Source organism: Misgurnus anguillicaudatus, chromosome 6 (genome assembly GCF_027580225.2).
Source record: "Misgurnus anguillicaudatus chromosome 6, ASM2758022v2, whole genome shotgun sequence".
In the NCBI taxonomy this organism is placed as follows: Eukaryota; Metazoa; Chordata; class Actinopteri; order Cypriniformes; family Cobitidae; genus Misgurnus; species Misgurnus anguillicaudatus.
The window spans coordinates 24,868,722-24,888,428 of NC_073342.2; the positions used below are offsets into that span (position 1 = coordinate 24,868,722).

Genomic DNA, 19,707 nt, shown 5'->3' on the forward strand with positions numbered 1-19,707 from the left:
CTGTTTACACCTGGTATTAAGATGCTTTTTGCCTGATCGGATCGCAAGTGGACGACGTTAATACAGGTGTGTGATGATTCACGAAGGAACGAGACCCAAGTGCTGGTAGATGTTGAGCTCAAAAAAGGGGTTTATTCAACTGAAAAAGGCCACGTGGGGGCAAACGACAAAAAATGAACAATAACTAACTAGACCAATGCTGCGTTCACACCAAATGCGAATAGAGCATCTGGCATGAATGATTTCAATGTCAAGTCAATGTAGAGATGGAAAATCGCATCGCGTTAACCAATCAGGAGCTTGCTCTAGTAGTGACGTGATTAAGAAGCGAGCAGATCACAAAAGCCTCTCCCATGACGCGAATTTTCGCGTGAATGTCTCGAATTACTAGAGTTTCATGCACAAATGAAGCGGGTAAACTCAAAATGTTCAAGCGTCAAACTACGCATAAAAAGCAAGTTTTTTTGTTATGACTTTGGCTTTACATTGAGTGACACTGAGTGTCTTTTTTGTTACAAACATCAAGTAATAGAGAAATGTACTGGCCGATTAAAATAAATTTATTGGCCGATGCCGATAATAAAAAAAGTCAAAATGTTGGCCTCTTAAACACAAAAGACCGCCTATTGATCTAATGTGTGAAGTACGGGGTACAATTTTTTTCCATCGGTCCTGAACGTTGTGCTACATTTTTACTAACAACACAAGCAGTGGTTGCTAACATAATATTAGTATGCGTTAACGTTACCTGTCGTTGCTTACGTTTTAATAAAAGCAGAGGGACCATCCCCTCGAATCCAGACAGAACCGTTTGAAAGTGAACAAAAGAGTCGGATTACACCACCAGGTGTGATTGGTAGTGTGTCTCTCTTGTCCACTCGTATTAATATGTGTTTTGGTCAATCGCATCAAAAGGTGTAAACAATGCCTAACAGTCATAAAAGGATCATCACACTTTGTTCTCCAGTACGCCTCGTATAGCAGAAATAGGAGATTCTGGACTGCCGAAGGATGATGTGGTACGAGAGCTGAAGAGCGAGTTACAGCGCTGCCTGAGTCACCTCAAGACCAAACGTTTGAAGATCTCGGAGCTTCAGGAGGAACTGCGGAGCTCCCATACCAAAGTAGAGCACTTGCAGACGCAGCTAGACCAGGCTGAGAAGACTGCAAGAGACTCCAAGGTTAAACTTATTGCACTCCCTGTTTGTTTAGCTTGCTTCGTAAAATCTAGTTCTTATACTCTATGCTTATACTCATGCTGCAGGTAAGGGAGAGCAGCTTGGAAAAACACCTGGAAACGTCTCACACGGCTGTCGGCCCTCAGAAAGAACTCATCAAACTGCAGGAGGAACGCCAACGCTTGCAGGACAGAGTTGAGGTCAGATTTGGGTGTAAATTATCTCATGTAGCATCATTACCAAACTTTATGAACAGCTCACTAAAGTCCACACGACATCAAAGCTGACAAATGTTTACCATCAGTTTGACGGTTTGGACAGAACATCTGTTAACCCCTCCCCTCCAGCTGTCAATCTGCTGCCAGCTCCGACTCTGATTGGTTTTTGCATTTTTTGGTCTAGAAGCCTAATTTTGGTCTTGTTTTAAAGAAGACACTTTAAAGTTTTTTTACGGAAGTGTCTGGAGCTGAAAATATTAAATAAGAAAAAAATGTTATAGCAGTTTAAATTTATTGTAATAAATAAAAGTAATGCAATATAGTATTTTTTTATTCATAAAATTAAAAAAAAGAGGTTTGTGTTGGTTTGCGACGAGGTTTGCTACATACTATTGTCACAAATTATTAAATAACAGTCAATGCATTATTATTACTGCTAAAAAGTTTTAAAATATGAAAACTACATTCTAAGACCTTTTTAACAATACCATATATAGTTTGTCGTAATAGATTCATATTTTTCATGTTAAATGTTAAAGTAAACTCAGGGGTCCCGCGCACGGGACAGTGCCAGTTAATACACCTTAAAATGAAAAGTCTGTCATCATTTTCTCACCCTCAAGTTGTTACAAACCTGTATAAATGTCTTTTTTCTGCTCAACACAAAACAGGAAGCAGGGGCACCATTGACTAGTGTTGGGCGATATGCCCTATTTTCAGATCGTCCTATCGTCAGCCTATGTGATCGGCGATACACAATATTTTCGGGGGGCGGGGCAATAGTTTACTCATTTTTTTATATGTTAATTTTTTACTCATTATAACAAGTCACTAGATGGGTGGACAAAAAAAAACAAGAGCAACACCGTCATGACCGCAACTTTCTTATACCTGATGCCATTAAAGATACAATTTGTATTTATGTGCCGAAAGATGGCGCCAGATCAAACAAAAACAATGATGTTGTTTACTGACGCCCTGAAGCAGCGTGGAATTATGGGATTTGTAGTCTTTAACTTAAGCCATCAATCAGACGAGAACGAGAAATCACGTTGATGGATAAGGTAATCAAGTCTTATAAATGTTGCGTTTGATGACATCGTTTATTTCATTATGTAAGTTTATATGTGATGTTCAAAACGAAATTGTTAGTCATATTGATATTACAGTATTAGTCCAAATTCGATGGTAAACACAGCTCAGAATTAAGTTTTCAACTTACAATGATTTTTCACATAATGTATTGACAGTACAAATCTTATTGTGAAGTGTCTTAAAATGACCATTTATATTGCTGTACAATACCTTTTGATGTGCATATCGTCTGCGGGAAGACGCGCTGATTACAGTCTACACACTAATGTTGTGATCAATATAATAGCATACGTTTTTTGAAGGGTTACGAATCAAAACAACTCACCCATCGCGTATAACACAAGCAGGATCAGAATCTCGGTCTAGTTAAATGTTGTCTTGAAGCTCTCTCTATCCAGATAATGCAACACCAAATTGTTCCTCCCTCGTTTTGTTCCAAACTCTTCTTGTGTCGTTTGGTTGGCCCGTACGCTTACAGGAGCTGACACAACCAGCGGCAGACGGTACAGAGATATCCATAAGTCCATAAGCAAGCGCATAGTTCCGCATTTGTCCACAACACTGGCTGCGTCCGAAAACTCAAGGCAGTGAGAACTGTGAGGACTTGTGGCCTCGCTGCCTCATGAGGACATGACTTTGAAGTGCGTCGGAAAGCCTTTCTCTGAGCGTCCTTCAAGCCTCCGAGTCCAAAGGCAGCGTGTTTGAAATATAAACAGAGAGCGCCTTTGTGATAACTAATCACATATTTGAAAACTACAATACTAATTTCTCGCTAGAAATGAAATTAAAATGCTTAAAAAGTGAAAATATACGTTTATTTTCACTAAATTTGTGCTCCAGCCGCTTCCTTGGCCGCCTTTTTTTTTTTTTCGAGTTCGACCAGTGTGGTCATGTGGTTTACGTCAGTAAAGGCGGTGACAAAGGGTCACATGGATATTAACGTCATTGACAGGAGACTGCACTGCCCCGTGTCAATGTTTTGAATGGAAATTTTCTCACGATTTACAAGTAGTAGAAAACATTACAGATATTGATAGTAATCAGCTGGACAAAATATATAACACTGGCCTAGTGATTTTTGGAGATTTTACTGCAAATATCTTACAAATTGCACCTTAAATGCGAGCGCGTCATTAAAACCCTATCATGATTTCTTAATAACTGTAAAAACATGCATCTGCGCACGCACACACACGTGCGCGCACATACAAACAATTCAATGCATAGTGCTGTTGCAGAAGACTACACGTGTCAAGCAGTGGTGCTCTCATGAGGTGCCTTTTTAAACGCATCGGTCCAGCGGAACGCGATCATATTTTAAACACAATCATATATTAAACACGAGGGACGTGTTGCTACAACTCCTTGAAATGCATATCATAAACAGGATTAATACCCAAGTTAGTGATCTGACTTCGGACAGAGCGCAGCTTTCTGCACGTACGCGAGAGTGAGAGAGAGGCGATATGCAGCGGGTCATATTTTAAACAAAAAGTAAAGTTTGCCTCAGCTCGCATGAAACGCATTAAACTGAACAAATAAGGATTACTGCTTTAGTTTATGTTTAGACTTCGGACAGACGCGAGAGCGCGTGCATGAGACGGAGAGAAGCGCAGCTTCTCATGACGCGGCGCGCTGGATTTTAGTGGTAGAAGGAGACCAAGACGTGCGCATTAAGTGCAGGTACGTGCAAGAAGGAATTCTCTCTTTACAAGCTCTCCACGTAAAGTGAAGCCCACAAACCCTCATGTGGGGAAAATCATGCATTGTGGGTGTTAATATAAAACTATGATGATAATAATAATAATAATAACCATTCGCCAACTATCGTCATGACAATCGCCATGAAAGCCTGCCATTGGCGATATGTCTGAAGATCGTCGATACACGATACTATCGTCTATCGGCACAACCCTACCATTGACCTCCATAGTAGGAAATAAAAATTTTATGGAAGTCAATGGTGCTCCAAAACTTTTTGATTACATACATTGCTTAAAATATCTTCCTTTGGGTTCAACAGAACAAAGAAATGTATACAAGTTTGTAAAAACAGATTTTTCATTTTAAGATAAACTATCCCTTTAAAGGTGGGGTGCATGATTTTTGAAAAACACTTTGGAAAAGGGAGTTGGGCCGACTACCAAAACACACTTGTAGCCAATCAGCAGTAAAAGGGTCATGTCTACTAACCAACATCGTTGCCTGGGTTGCATATGTGTGGGCGCGGGTCTATCAAAAGAAGGTCCAGATTCTATTGGGGTAGGGGCATGTTTGTTTAGGTGATTTCAAATGTCAATTGGCTTTCAGAGATCATGCACCCCGCCTTTAAGTTTGTAGTCTTCTTTTAAAATGTAATGGCCCACTTTTGCGGCTCACTATTAAGAAGGTGTGTGTGTATGTGTGAACTACAGGCTCTGGAGAGGAGAAACCAAGAGCTGAAACAGAGCGAGGAGAAGGTAAAAGCTGCTAATTCTGAGCTCTGCACCAAGATGAGAGAGATGATCCAGGAGCTGGACCAGGAGAAACAGGAGGCGGCAGAGAGGTGAGGAACAAAGCGATGCAAACTTAAATGTGGCATTAACAGCGCATAAGGTCATGGGTTTGAACCCAGTGAACACACATACTGATAAAAGTCTATAGCTTGTTGGAGCCGATGGTGTAGTGGGCAGCGCTTCGACATGTGATGCTTTCGCACTTTCGGCGACCCAAGTTCGATTCCCGGCTCGTGGTCAATTGCCGATCCCATACCCCTCTCTCCTCCCTGTACTTTCCTGTCCTCTCCTTACACACTGTCAAATAAAGGCAAAATTGCCAAAAAAAAAAGTGTATAGCTTGTAATGCACTGTAAGTCGCTTTAGATAAAAGCGTCTGCCAAATGCGTAAATGTAAATGTGACCGTAGCTACAATACGAAGGAAATAGATTGCTGCAATTAGCTGAATGCTGCAATTACTGGTTAATGGTTGGGTGATTCTCACGAAAACTTGGTTTTAAAAATGTCAAAGCATGAAAATGTAAAAATTGCTTAAATTTACTTTTTTTCCCACCAGACATTGAAAAACAAAGTCTGGAGTAAATTGGAACATTCATTTAAAAACTTTTACTTATCATTTAACACTTTTTGTAACATATTTAAAAAATTAGTCCTAAAAAATCTCATTACCGCAACAGTCAGAAAACATCAACACTGACATATTTTCAAAATTACATGACAAACCTGAAAGAACATAATTTGGAGATTCTGCACATGCATTTAAAATCAAAGTATTATGCTTCTATTAATTAAATTAACATTTAATAAGCATCTGTTGCGGTAAATGATAATCAAAATGTCGTGTAAGCATTCTGACAAGACAATATTTCAAATTAACTGTAAAAAAATGATCTTAGCTGGTAGCCATCTTGAAGTAACTGGTCCATGTGCTTGGTCACTCAAAATCAAACTTTATTAAAATTCTGTATGTGCGCTTAAACTGTTCTCAAAAAGTGTTGCGGAGGAGGAGAACATCAGGCATGGACACATAATATTCCTAATTTTTCTTCATTATTATTATACATGAATATTTAGTAAATATTGTTTCTGTCATCTAAAGTAGTCTAGCAAAACATACTTTTTTTTTCTTAATATTTTTGTGTTAATTTGATTAAATTACAACATAACGCATGTTCAAACACAGCCGGACACATTGCGGTAATGAGAATTTCAGCAGAAAATGAGATAAAATTTCCAATTATAAATTCTTATGTTGAAATCACACATTGTGCAAGGTAGAACACAGTATTGTGTTAATTCTGATGCTTTTTAATGTTACTATATTACACATTTTAAAGCTAAAATCATTAGTGCCGTGGTGTTTCAATGGTTTCGTGAGAATCAACCGGTTACTAGCAGCAAGGTTACCTACTTTGGTAACTTGAAGACAAACACTTGTTCTTGTCTAATAATTTAAGTGTATACTCATGTCCCAAATTACGCACATGCCCGCTGTGGTTTATTGCTCATGTTTTGTGTGTGTTTATAGGTATGAAAGGACTCAGCAGCAGTATAGAGATGACGTTGTGAATCGTGTTCGTGCGGAGCTTTTAGAAGAGCACTCGGCTCACGTGGAGCAGCTTATCAGCCAGCATCAGCAACACATTCAACAGCTAGAGTACTTTACCTCACCCTTACTTTTTAACCTAAAAAAACCTGAGAATTATTTCCTTTATAAACAATGACTAGAGCTATTTCTATCCACAGGTCAAAACTGGCCGACCTCAGTCAGGAAATGTTAGCCGTGCAAGAGTGCTACATTTCAGTGTGTAAAGAGAAGGACAAACTGGAAGAAAATCTCAAGAGCAGGCTTGAAGAAGAGAGACGATTGAGAGATGATGAGGTACTGTATGCGTCTGTTTCTGATTGGTTGGCTTTTCTCAATTTTTATGAAAAGATTGACCAAGTTTGTGGCCAAGATGTTATCATAGTAACAAAAGAGAAGGATCCGCACACCAAAAAGCTCCCTTTCACATATTTATTGGAGTGACGTTTCGTGTCTCTACAACCCTTCCTCAGACTGAGGAAGGGTTGTAGAGACCCGAAACGTCACTCCAATTAAATATGTGAAAGGGAGCTTTTTGGTGTGCGGATCCTTCTCTTTTGTTACTTATTCATTGATTTGATCCTGCACCCGCATTTAACTTGGATGTGCGTGATTCTATCGTTTTGCCAAGATTTTAACATAACATTTTAGAGGGCAATTGAAGAGTTTGGTTCCAAAACGCAATAAACGCCATTTAAAAAAAAAATTAGTTACAGCCAAAATCAGTATTGTATCAGGTCAGTATTATAATTTTGCGCAAAATCCGATATCCACCGTGTTATTCTGTCATCTTTTCTCCCTTTTTTCCAAACCGTGGCAAACGCCACTCCTCCTTTTCTGCGGAATGCAATAAATCCGCTCAACCAATCACAGCGCACCATTCCACGCATTGTAAACAATAATGACGCCGAATAATTTACGTGAGAGACACTCGGGCGAAGGAAAAATGCCGGTTGTTGCTTGTTCTCCCCACAGCATCAAGCTTCTGTCATGCTAACACATTGACCCCAGGGGATCTTATAAAAAACTTTCTATTATTTTATGCAAAGTCAACGAAAATCGAGCAGGACCAAAACATTTTACAGCTGATCGCTGTCAAAAAGGTTCAGCTGCGACGTCCGAAGGATAACAGCAGCAATGACAGCGTTCTTAAAGGACTAGTCCATTTTCTCAAAAGAAAAATCCAGATATATCACCCACCACCACTTCATCCAAAATGTTGATGTCTTTCTTTGTTATGTCGAGAAGAAATTATGTTTTTTGAGGAAAACATTGCAGGATTTTTCTCATTTTAATGGACATTAATAGACACCAACATTTAATACTTAACTCAACACTTAACAGTTTTTTTCAACGGAGTTTCAAAGGACCACAAACGATCCCAAACGAGGCACAAGGGCCCCATCCAGCGAAACGACCGTCATTATTGACAACAAAAATAACAAATATACACCTCCAAACCACAATTTCTCGTCTTCCTACGGTCCTGAAAGAGTCAGCGTGATCCCACGCAAACGTCAAGAGGTCACAGAGGACGAACGCGAAACTCCGCCCCAGTGTATCCAAGTGTGTTGAAAGAGGACCGTTCCGACATTGTTGTATGTCAACTGATACTAATTAATGTCTTTGTGTCAGTTTATTGTTTAAAATGGTCCGCAAATGTGCGTTTTATATATGTAACACGTGACCTCCCTACGTCACTATGCATTTACGTTAGGTCACACTAGACGAAAAAGTTGTGGTTTAAAAGAGCATATTTTTTAATTTTTCTTGTCAAAAATGACAATTGTTTCGCTAGATAAGACCCTTATGCCTCGTTTGGGATTGTTTATAGTCCTTTGAAACTCCGTTGAAAAAAACTGTTACGTGTTAAGTGTTGGTGTCCATTAAAGTCCATTAAAATTAGAAAAATCCTGCAAAGTTTTCCTCATAAAACATAATTTCTTCTCGACTGAACAAAGAAAGACATCAATATTTTGGATGACATGGTGGTGAGTAAATTATCTGTATTTTTCTTTTAAGAAAATGGACTATTCCGTTAATATGATAGTGTTTTGATTGATGCCATTAATGTTTTTTTTTAATCAATGTATACCACTAGTCAACTAAATGAATACGTGGCAAAGATGAATGCACATTTATATATTCATTCAATAGATTTTTTGCATTTTGGAGAAAAAATAATTAGTTTTTATAATAAATCTTTGAAAATCAAATTATGGATTTGAATTTTTAATGTTATTATAACCTAAAGATGCTATGTGAAAGTTTGTAACAGAAAATAGTGGTTTTCATCTTGTCACTTTCTTGATATAGAAAACACATTTTTACCCAAATTAGTCAAAATGGATTTATTGCGTTTTGGAACCAAACTCTTTAATTGTAAATCTTACATTTTAACGTTAGTCAAACAGTCCCTACCTGCCTACATGGGAATTTTTTGCTTGAATGATTTGCAAATCGAACCAGACTTTATTCTAAGAGTTAATATGTTGTTATTAAATCGTGTTTGTTTGTCGTGATAGCTGAAGAAAAAAGAGGAGAGTGACTGTGCTCTGGAGAGACTGCGATCTGATCTGGAGTCCCGGCATCAGGAGGACGTGGCTCGGCTCAAATCCCAGTGGAAGACCGAAACACACGCCAAAATTGAGCTGCGGGTCAAAGAACAGCTGGAAAGCGCCAGGCAGAACTGGCAGCGCGAGCAGGAGACGGTAATTGATGACGGGTCACTGTTGTTGATGTCCTTGCCAAATCTCATAAAACATCACCGTGTTGTGTGCTGTAGTACAGATGTAGGTCAAAACCTTTTTATATCTTCTATTAATGTCTGTGTGTCAGTTGGAGAAGTCCTGGGCTCAGAGGCTACTGAAAGCAGAGGAAGAGATTACAAAGATCAGGCAGACCGACACCTGTGAGGGAGGGTTTCAGACCAGCTGTCTGGAGAGCGCAGGTCAATTGGTTTCATTGGAGGAGTTAGAGATCAGACTCAATGCTCAGAGAGAGGCCCTGCAGCAGGAAGCTGTGGTCGTCCAAGCCAAAGTGGTGGAGGAGGCCGTAAGAAATGTTCAGAGAGAACTACAGCAGAAACACACCGATGAATTATCACTCCAGGTATCTCCAGCGTGCTGTTAGCACAGACCTCTATAACAGTGTTTTCAGATGAGAGATTTCATTAAATTTTTCCTTCTAGGTTGAAGGTGCGATATCACGGGCTCGCACTAGATGGCTCCACGACTTGACCTCCCTCCCAGAATATAAAAGCAGCTTGCAAACAGAGAAAGACGACTGGGAGAGGCTACAACAGAAACAGGTTCAAGAACAGGTATTGTGTGTTTGTACAACAGGAAATGTAGCTATGAAGGTGTTTTCATAGCTATCGTAATACAGCCAACATTTGACACATTTCTGTTGTAGTTACAGTTACTGTTTTGCTAGATGTTTACAGTTATGGCTTAAAGGGACATTCCACTTTTTTGAAAATATGCTCATTTTCCAGGTCCCATAGAGTTAAACATTTGATTCTTACTGTTTTGGAATCCATTCAGCTGATCTCCAGGTCTGGCGGTAGCACTTTTATTATAGCTTAGCACAATCCATTGAATCTGATTAGACCATTAGCATCGCGCTAAATGACCAAAGAGTTTCAATATTTTTCCTATTTAAAACTTGACTCTTCTGTAGATACATTGGTTAATAAGACCGACAGAACATTAAAAGTTGAGATTTTCTAGGCAGATATGCTAGGAACCATACTCTCATTCTGGCGTAATAATCAAGGACTTGGCAAGCGTAGTGATATTACGCACTGCCCGAAAATAGTCCCCTGCTATTGAAAGTAACCAGTATCCAGGGGTTCTAGTTGGACCAATCACAGCGCTTGTGGTCCATGTAGAACTGACACTCTGTGAATAATTTGCCAATGTGCACGTCAGGCTACGCAGGCGCTATGGATAACCTACGGCGTAGCTACGGTGTGGACTTTACGCACGACTATAAATTGGACTTTAGGGTCACAAACCTCTTGCAGAATAAATGTAGAAAGACTATACTGCTTTTTTTGTTCATTTTAGTTAATGCATTTACTAATGTTTAATAATATAACCTTATTGTAAAGTTTTACCTTTTTTATTGTTTATTTATGTTTTTACATATTTTATAATAGAAAACACATCAGTTTTGTGGAATAACACAAATGTATTGGAAATCATGTTCAATAAGAATTCGAAATCATAATTCCATTATATCTGAGCATCTTCAGTGCACAATTCGCAGAAATCAGGTTTTACCGAGGTGATTTTTAAAGATTAACTCTTTCCCCGCCATTGACGAGTTACTTCAATTAAGAGAAAACATTTGCATGAAGAAACATGTTCCTGATGAAAATCACAAAAATGTTGGCGGGGAATGAATTAAAGTTCACATCAATTCTGGGCTCTTATTGGTTGTTTTTTTTAATCATTCAGTCTTAAGCCCGGAGTATAGTTTTTTTTTACGTGTATGCAAACATACGCGCAGTGTCGAACACACAACCTCGCAAAGCATAGTTTATTTGCCTCGTATGTATACACAGACGTTCAATGCAATGCGTCTCCTCCTCCTGGGCTAGATACTATACAAGTATGCACGGTTACAAAAATCCGGCGGGGCACATACAAAGCATGCATACTATTCTGATGACGAAATTTGGATCACGCTCACTGTACGCGGACCCTCATGTATTCGTGAAAACAGAACTATACCTCTAACTTAAGTCATCGATTTAATGCATACATTAAACATTTTTAAAACTTTATGTTGTTACTATTAGATTTTTTTACTGCATTTTTCCTAGTTTTCAGTCAAGTGATCCTAAATATTTGACCAGTGTTGTGTAGGATCATATTATTATTGATATATATATATATATATATATATATATATATATATATATATATATATATATATATATATATATATATATATATATATATATATATATATATATATTTTTTGGCTGTCAAAATAAACGCGTTAATAACGCGTTAACGCAAATTCATTTTAACGGCACTAATTTTATTAACGCGCGATTAACGCAACACGCAATTTCTGTTTGACCCACAGCTGGATGAATTGAGACGCAGCAAGTGACTGGCGCTGTCTAGATGAGTCGGAGCTTTTCATAAAAATAAGAACATTAAGCTCTCGTCTAGCGAATCCAATGATCTAAATGGTATTTAAACATCTAAAATGCACGTTTTCTGCACGTGCAGTTTTCTTTATCTGCACGTTTTCTGTGAGGTGTACCGTCCCAAATCCATATAAAGCAAAGATGCGTCTTCTTTCACTTTTTAGTTTCGTTTTAAAAAGCATTCAGAAATTATAGAAAATAGACCGCAGGACTTTCTTGATGTTAAAATAATTATTAAGAGAGATAAAGTTCGGGATCTGATTGATGTTAAAAGAGTTATTAAGAGTGACAAGGCTCAAAAGCGATGTCTTACACAGACATCTGAAGCGCATGCACACAAATGCGCGAGTGCGTGACCCTGATATATATAGACATCTAACACAAAATTACAGGTTGAAAAATATCTGTTTTGACAAGAATTCACGCAGGTATGACCTATAATCTGTTATATCTGAAGTGAATGTTTGGTTAACTGTTAAGGAAAAGTATCTGTTGTGTCATTATATTAAACCCTTGCATTATCCTACAGTCTTAAAGTGGTCTGTCTCAATGTCAAAATTAAACAATAAAAGAAAAACATATATGTATATTGATATTGTTTTTGCTCTGCATTAACAGGTAAAGTTCTGTCATGCTTTGTCAGATTCCAACAATTGTTCCAATTGTTTTGAAGTTTTTTAATAGAGAATGTTAAAATATAAATGACACATTTTTGAAAATTTGTTCATCCCAACTCAATTTGCCAGCACAGGTCACAAATGATGCAGCAGCAAACAGAAATGGAGAAAGAACAAGGTCTTCTAAAGGCAAAAACATTTATAAAACTATGGCTGATGATTCTGTTGAAAATGTAAACAGGCTGTTGTAGACATACATTTGCATATAGCATATATATTATCCATGTTGATTACAGCATTACAAACTTAAAAAGTGTTACATTTAGGTAAATTTAGAACAGATAAAAATGTGCGATTAATTTGCGATTAATCGCGAGTTAACTCATGAAATCATGCGATTAACTGCGATTAAATATTTTAATCTATTGACAGCCCTAATATATATATATATATATATATATATATATATATATATATATATATATATATATATATATATATATATATATATATATATATATATATATATTTTATATTTAATATATTTAATATATTTAATATATTTTTATATTTAATATATTTAATATATTTTTATATTTAATATATTTTTTATATTTTATATATTTTTTATATTTATTTTATTTATATTTTATAATTATATTTTTATATTTTATATATTTTTTATATTTTATATATATATATATATATATATATATATATATATATTGCAAAAAAATTGTATAACATCATAAAAAGGAGCTTTTACAAAAGCTTCTCTCACCTAAAGGTGGTGTGTGTAAATTCTAGCTGTATGCTAACCCCTAAATTTTAAAACTCGTATGGTAGCCCCCACAGGACAAACATGTCGTCGTCTGAGACCACACAGGGATGAAACGCGCTCTGTAAAACAGTTTGTTTGTTTAGGGCTACTGCTAAAACATGATGCCGACTTTCATGTAAGGAGACCCGCAGTATATGTAGATAAAAATGGCTCACATACAGTACTAAGGTAATAAAAACACTACAGTTCATTATGTAAGGTCTTTATACACCACTCATAATATAGTTATTTGTATTATAGTGCATTTCTGTCAAGAGATCCTCCTAAAAGTTATACAATGCACCTTTAAGTTGTTCGGTACAATAAACATATAATAAACACAATAAACAAAAATTGCAGCAGTTTCAACCGTTAAGGTAGTGTGTTACTCACCTTTGTGCATATAATGCTGTTTTTTATATAACTTGAGTTTATGTAACTTGACCTGGTGCAGTTGCTTTTAGTTTTTATATAAGGTAAATTAATGTTTTTTAGGTATTTTGCTGTTATCACATTTAAACATGGATACATTTGCTATTAAGAGCATTGCTATACACTCTCAGAAGAAAAGGTAGAAAAGTTGTCACCGGGGTTGTACGCTTTTAAAACGTACACATTTGTTCCTAAAAAGTGAATATTAGTACCTCAGAGGTACATATCTGTACCTTATTGATACATATTAGGACCTTTTTAAATGGTACCCTCTCAGTGACAACTTTTCTACCTTTGCTAAAAACAAATAATTTTACTATAAAAGGAAAAATCACTGCGTTCTCTTGTGTTCATTTGAAGTATTATTATTATTACTATTACAGGAAGTAAATATAAAATTATTTATTGACCATCCGAGTTTTCTCATAATATTTCAGATTTCTTCAGCTGTGAAGACGGTGGAGGACAGGTGGCAGGAGACGCTCCGTATCAAATGCAGCGAGCTGGAGGCGTGTAACAGAAGAAACGCCGAGCTTCTGGAGGAGTTGCATGCCGTCAGTACTCGAAAGGAGGGTTCGGGCCAGGAGCAGGCTGCCGTCATTAAATCAGAGCTGGCAGCTGCCCGAGACGTTTGGATGAGGGACAAGCACGAGGAGATGTCCCGCCTCAGGGCGGAGCTTCAGAGAGAGCATAAACACAAACTACAGGAGAGAAACGCAGAGCTGCAGGAGACCCTCAGGGTGAAGGAACAGGAGTGGAGGAGCCAGCAGGAGATCAGGTTATTAAAAGGGTTACTTTACTCATCCCAGATGTACACAAGCAAATCATTTTACGGTATATTAACAGGGCTCCAGACTAACTTTTTTCACTAGGAGCACGGTGGCCCCCAACTGAAAATTTCAGGGGCACAACCAGAAAATTTAGGGGCACACACTGGAAATCAACATGCTTAACAAATATTCACATTTCTACTAATTTCCACTGTATTACTAATACATACTTTAATGATAGATGCAGAAAGTACAATGTGCTGTTTTTAAATTCAGTGTCACATCACAAAATAAGGTCAAATTTACTGGTCGCACATGTGTGACTGGATGTAAAATTCAGTGGCACACTTTCAAATTTTGGTGGCAAATGCGACCATTTGGTGGCAGTCTGGAGCCCTAATTTAAATGGCATCACGTTATCTTCTTACGTGGCTCAACACAGCAAAGCTCTGAAAAGCACGTACATCCAACATTAAAGTAATCCAAATGACTCCTGTAGGTTCTTCATGATTATTTGTTATATCTGTATATTGCAGACTGCAGGAGGAGACACAGCGGGTGCAGGAGGAGATGCTCGCAGATCTTAAGGAGGTGTTGCGGGAGGGAGTAGAGAGGAGGAGCGTTGAACAGATACCTAGCAGTACCATCAGATCCAGATTATGGCAGATATGCAAGGAAACACTCAGTCGAACAGTCAACCAGGCCAGGCAGGAATGGAAGAAGGTGTGTCTCTATACTAGAGTTTGCCAAGCCGCAAAACTCGTGATTTACAACTTGCCTTGATAAAAAGCAGGTTTAAGTTATTAGAAACCTATAAATAAGGCAACATACAGCCACACCCATAGCATTCCATGGTTTTCCACGTCTATCGTCTTTATATTTATCACTCTCCATTCACATAAGAAATGTTTTCATTGTTCTAGAACAGTGAAGATAAGCTCAGATGTGTGCTGAAGGAAACCCAAGAGCGCCATGAAGCAGAAATCAGTAAGACCTACAACGTTGACGCATACCACTCGCTTTTCAGGAATCTCTCTGGAATTTTCTCACGCTTCCTCCTCTCACAGCAGGTTTAATGGCTCAGAGGAAACAAGGAGCGTGCACCAGCGCTGAATGTGCCGAGTCTCTGGCCAAGCTCCAGAAAAAGAGTCAAGAGCTCCAGAGGCATCTAGAAAAGGCCTGCCGGCAGCTCCAAAAGACCATGCGAGAACACAAAAGCACCGTGCAGAAGATGAAAGGTGCTCCATATCTTTAATCTTTAGTCAGAAATACCATATACAATGAAGTTGGAACAAAACATACTATATAGTGATCAACACTGTTGTTTTCTTTTAACACTGGTTAGTAAAAAACCATTAAACCACTCAGGACACCCTATCAAACACGTAGTATATCCAAGCAACACTCTAAAAAACACTTAAGCCCTGGGTATTAAGTCTCTTACACACTATACGCATAAAAATGAACGTACTTTAGACCAGGGGTATGTGCGGATGTCCTGCAGATTTTAGCTCCTCCAACCCTGATAAAACCTCGCCTACCTGTAGTTTTCGTCACTTCAGGACCGACATTGCTTACCCCTGCATTACTCTTTAGAGCACCTTGAATTATGCAATAAATGATCAAATACTAGGAAAGGTGTTTAATACTTTGACTTGTTTGTTTTCATTATAAAACTGTCAATTTCAATATTAACATCATCCACGTTTATACATTTAAAATGTAATATTTTTGTAGGGCTGGATAATGATTAATCGCAACTAATCGTTTGCAGAATAAGATTTTTTTTAAGAAAAGTTTTTGTTTACATCATAGATGTGTGTGTACTGTGTATAAGAATATGTGTATATAAATACACACATAAATGTATAATTTTAAGAAAAAAATATACTTCTATTTTAACGGTAGTGCTGGGCAAAGATTAATCGCGATTAATCGCATACAAAAGTTTTTTTTTTTCATAATATATGTGTGCGTAATTAGTATGTATATTTAACCACACACACATACATGTATTCATTTCAGATTTTTATATATATATATATATATATATATAATATGTTTTTTTTATGTATATATCATATAGAATATATAGAAATATAAATAAATATATATACACATGTAAATGTTTTCTTAAATACATACATGAATGTGTGTGTGTATTTATATATACATAATAATTACATTATGCAAAAAAATCACTTTTATTTTGTATGCGATTAATCACGATTAATCTTTGCCCAGCACTAGGATTTATGTTTAATATAAATGATATATAAATATAAAAATGTATATACACATGTAAATATTTCTTAAATATATGCGCGCGTGCGTGCGTGCGTGCGTGTGTGCGTGCGTGCGTGTGTGTTTTTATACATAATTATTATACACAGTACACACATGCATATATGATGTAAACACATTTTTTTTATTTTGCAAACAATTAGTTGCGATTAATAGTTATGCAGCCCTCGTTTTTTGTCACAGAAGCATAGACATTCATGTGTATGAGCGCACATGTATTTAAATATTTTGTTTAACTTATCATGTCAAATCAGACGAGCATGAGGAAGCTGTGCAGAAACAACAGGAGACTCATCTCAAAGCCCTGGATGAACTTAAACAAGCCTCAGACGCACAGTCAAGCAGTCACAATCTTCAAGCGGGTCTTGAGGAGATGAAGGAGCAATACATGAAGGCTGTGGAGAAGATCAGAGGTGAGTGCAGGACCTTAAAGGGATAGTTCAGCAAAAAATGATTTACTCGCCCTCAAGCCGTCCGAGATGCATATGTCTATTGTAAAGGACTTTTGTTAGAGAACAGATTAAGAACGATGATCAAACGTTTTGAAATCAGTGAGTGCTTCAGGTCTTTATAAGTTGTTTAAGAGTGGCACCTAGTGGATAATAGTGGAAATATGGATTGCCATATAAACTCGTCATTGGCAGGGAAGCGTTTTCTCTTAATTGACGAGATAACTCGTAAATGGCGGGGAAAGAAATAAATATATTTTAATATCATTTAACTTATTATACTTAATGTGTTTTTGTAGGTGATATGCTGCGGTACCTTCAGGAGAGTAAAGAGCGAGCGGCAGAGTTGATAAGGGCAGAGGTCCAGAGAGAGAGGCAGGACACCGCCAGGAGGATGCGCAGGTATTACCTCACCTGCTTACAGGAGCTACTGGAAGATGGATGCCAGACTACTGGGTATACAAAAGATTTCTTTATATCCTCTTTATATTCTGAAAATGTATGCTACACACTTAACTAAGTTTAAACATCTCTTGCAGTGCAGAAAAGAAGATTATCAATGCTGCAAGTAAGCTGGCAACTATGGCCAAAGTTTTGGAGACCCCTGTAGCCAAACGCAAGGTTTTACGGACCCAGAACTCTCAAGGTAATAGCATTGTTTTTTATTATTGTTATTATAATATTTTAAGAATATTGTTTGAAAATATATACATATTTTATTTTTGTACAGGTGAATCTGAGGATAAAACAAATGATTCGCCTGCTAAAATTCTGGGTGCTGCCTCGCATGCACCCGAAGCTCATGTTAGAAAAAAGGACCAAAAAATATACAACCCAACTGAGACGGCTAAGCAGAAAGGTGTGAAAACAACATCTAAAGGCTTTGATCACGATTCCTTCAAGTCTGGGATGGTCTGTGGATCTAAAGACCTGGAGATGATAGGTCAACGTTACCAGAAACGCACACAGGGTAGTTTAAGCAGTGATGATGGTATTTATAACAACAACGTCAAGACCTCTAATGTTACTTTGAGAAAGCAAAGCAGAGAGATGTTTCTGGAGGGGTTTGAGTCGGGAAGATCGGATCAGTCTGCTATAAAACCCTTCCTGATTGAAGAACCGCCTGTTCGGGATGACGGCCAGAGTGACTGGAGTTTAACCAGTAACGGATCTAACTACGTAAATAACATTCACCTGACATCATCTTATCCAGAGCCTGGGAAACCATTTCTAATGAACGGCCCTTCATTGGCTGGTTTGGACTTTGGAAGCTCCATTGGTGATAACTCCGATATAACGCTTTACAAAGAGATCATTCAACCTTTGTCTTACTCTAAACCCAATACATTCATAGACGGCAGAACAAATAAAAACAGGGAGCCAATCCCTGGATCCGAAGATGCGGTACATAAACTGTGTCCAAAGAGTTTATTTTCAGAGCTTAAAGTGCGTCAGCAGGACAGCGGGTTCGACAGTCCATTGGCACGGCTTCAGAAATAAACTAGTGACTGATGTCTTTTATCTTTTAGTGCCTTTGTAAACTTTGCATTTATTGCACTCGGGTAATCATTTTGTACTTGAGCCAAAAGTGTCTTTTCTGTTTTTTTTATATGTTTTTAGCAGTTGCACTGACAGTGCATGAATTTATATTTCTAATTTAATAAAAACGCAAGTTAAACTTGCATGTTTAAGTATTCTGCTTTCACACTGCTGTTACTAGTTTAAAAAACCAAAACACACTTTCCAGTCAAGTCCAGCATGCACCACAAATGAACTGCAATTGAATAAACTTCATAATTCAAGTTAACCATTTACTTACTGACAGATCACAAAACGTTTTATATTCGGAACTGTGGTCAGTACTTAAGGGACTTAAGGACAAAATATACTAAAACAACCTCTGAACAGCCAGTCAAAGTTCAAAACCAGCAATGGTGGTGAACTATTAAAACTATATAACTAGAAAACTTTGTTATAACCATTGAAGTCTACACAAGTGCATAACTATTCTTAAAAGTTAAATGGTAAGAAATAACATTTTGATTATTGATACACTGAAAAAAAATATTTTCAAGAAATTTTTTTTTAGTATTTTTGTATAGTTTTCATTAAAAATATCTAAAAATTATCTCTTAAATTAAGATGTATTTTCTTGATGAGCAAAACGACACAACAAAATAAGTCTAGTTTTTAGACCAAACACCAAATTCAAGAAAAATTTGCTTACCCCATTGGCAGATTTTTTTTTGCTTGTTTTATGCACAAAAACACTTCAATTTTATATTTTTGGTCTAAAAATTAGACTTATTTTCTTGGGTCGTTTTGGTCATCAAGAAAAAGCATCTTAATTTAAGAATTTTTAGATCTTTTTACTGAAAGCAAGACAAAAGTACTAAGAAAATTTTCTCTTGAAAATCATTTTTTGCAGTGTACTGTATATTCATGTGCTTTTAGTCAGTGAAACTATGTTTTTGGAAATATGTCTACATGGCCAGATTTGATTAAATTTATCCTGAGTAAAATGACAAAGGATAGTTCACCTAAAAATGAAAACACTGTCATAATTTATGCCGTCA

At 37.1% G+C, this 19,707-nt stretch overlaps 1 protein-coding gene across 4 annotated transcripts in view; it reads left to right on the forward strand.

The window, feature by feature from the left end:
- Positions 1-18,825, forward strand: part of cep152 (centrosomal protein 152) — a 34,655-nt gene extending 15,830 nt beyond the window's left edge. For all 4 annotated transcript variants that reach the window (XM_055192848.2, XM_055192849.2, XM_055192852.2 and 1 more), the window contains 16 exons: positions 968-1,181; positions 1,265-1,378; positions 4,906-5,036; positions 6,516-6,644; positions 6,734-6,869; positions 9,098-9,283; positions 9,411-9,683; positions 9,763-9,894; positions 14,046-14,386; positions 14,915-15,101; positions 15,302-15,365; positions 15,446-15,616; positions 16,937-17,095; positions 17,431-17,587; positions 17,671-17,777; positions 17,862-18,825. In XM_055192848.2, the coding sequence (XP_055048823.2) occupies positions 968-1,181; positions 1,265-1,378; positions 4,906-5,036; positions 6,516-6,644; positions 6,734-6,869; positions 9,098-9,283; positions 9,411-9,683; positions 9,763-9,894; positions 14,046-14,386; positions 14,915-15,101; positions 15,302-15,365; positions 15,446-15,616; positions 16,937-17,095; positions 17,431-17,587; positions 17,671-17,777; positions 17,862-18,631 (3,271 nt within the window). In that variant the 3' untranslated portion in view covers positions 18,632-18,825. The remainder of the gene's footprint in view (positions 1-967; positions 1,182-1,264; positions 1,379-4,905; positions 5,037-6,515; positions 6,645-6,733; positions 6,870-9,097; positions 9,284-9,410; positions 9,684-9,762; positions 9,895-14,045; positions 14,387-14,914; positions 15,102-15,301; positions 15,366-15,445; positions 15,617-16,936; positions 17,096-17,430; positions 17,588-17,670; positions 17,778-17,861) is intronic.
- Positions 18,826-19,707: the final 882 nt, after the last annotated feature.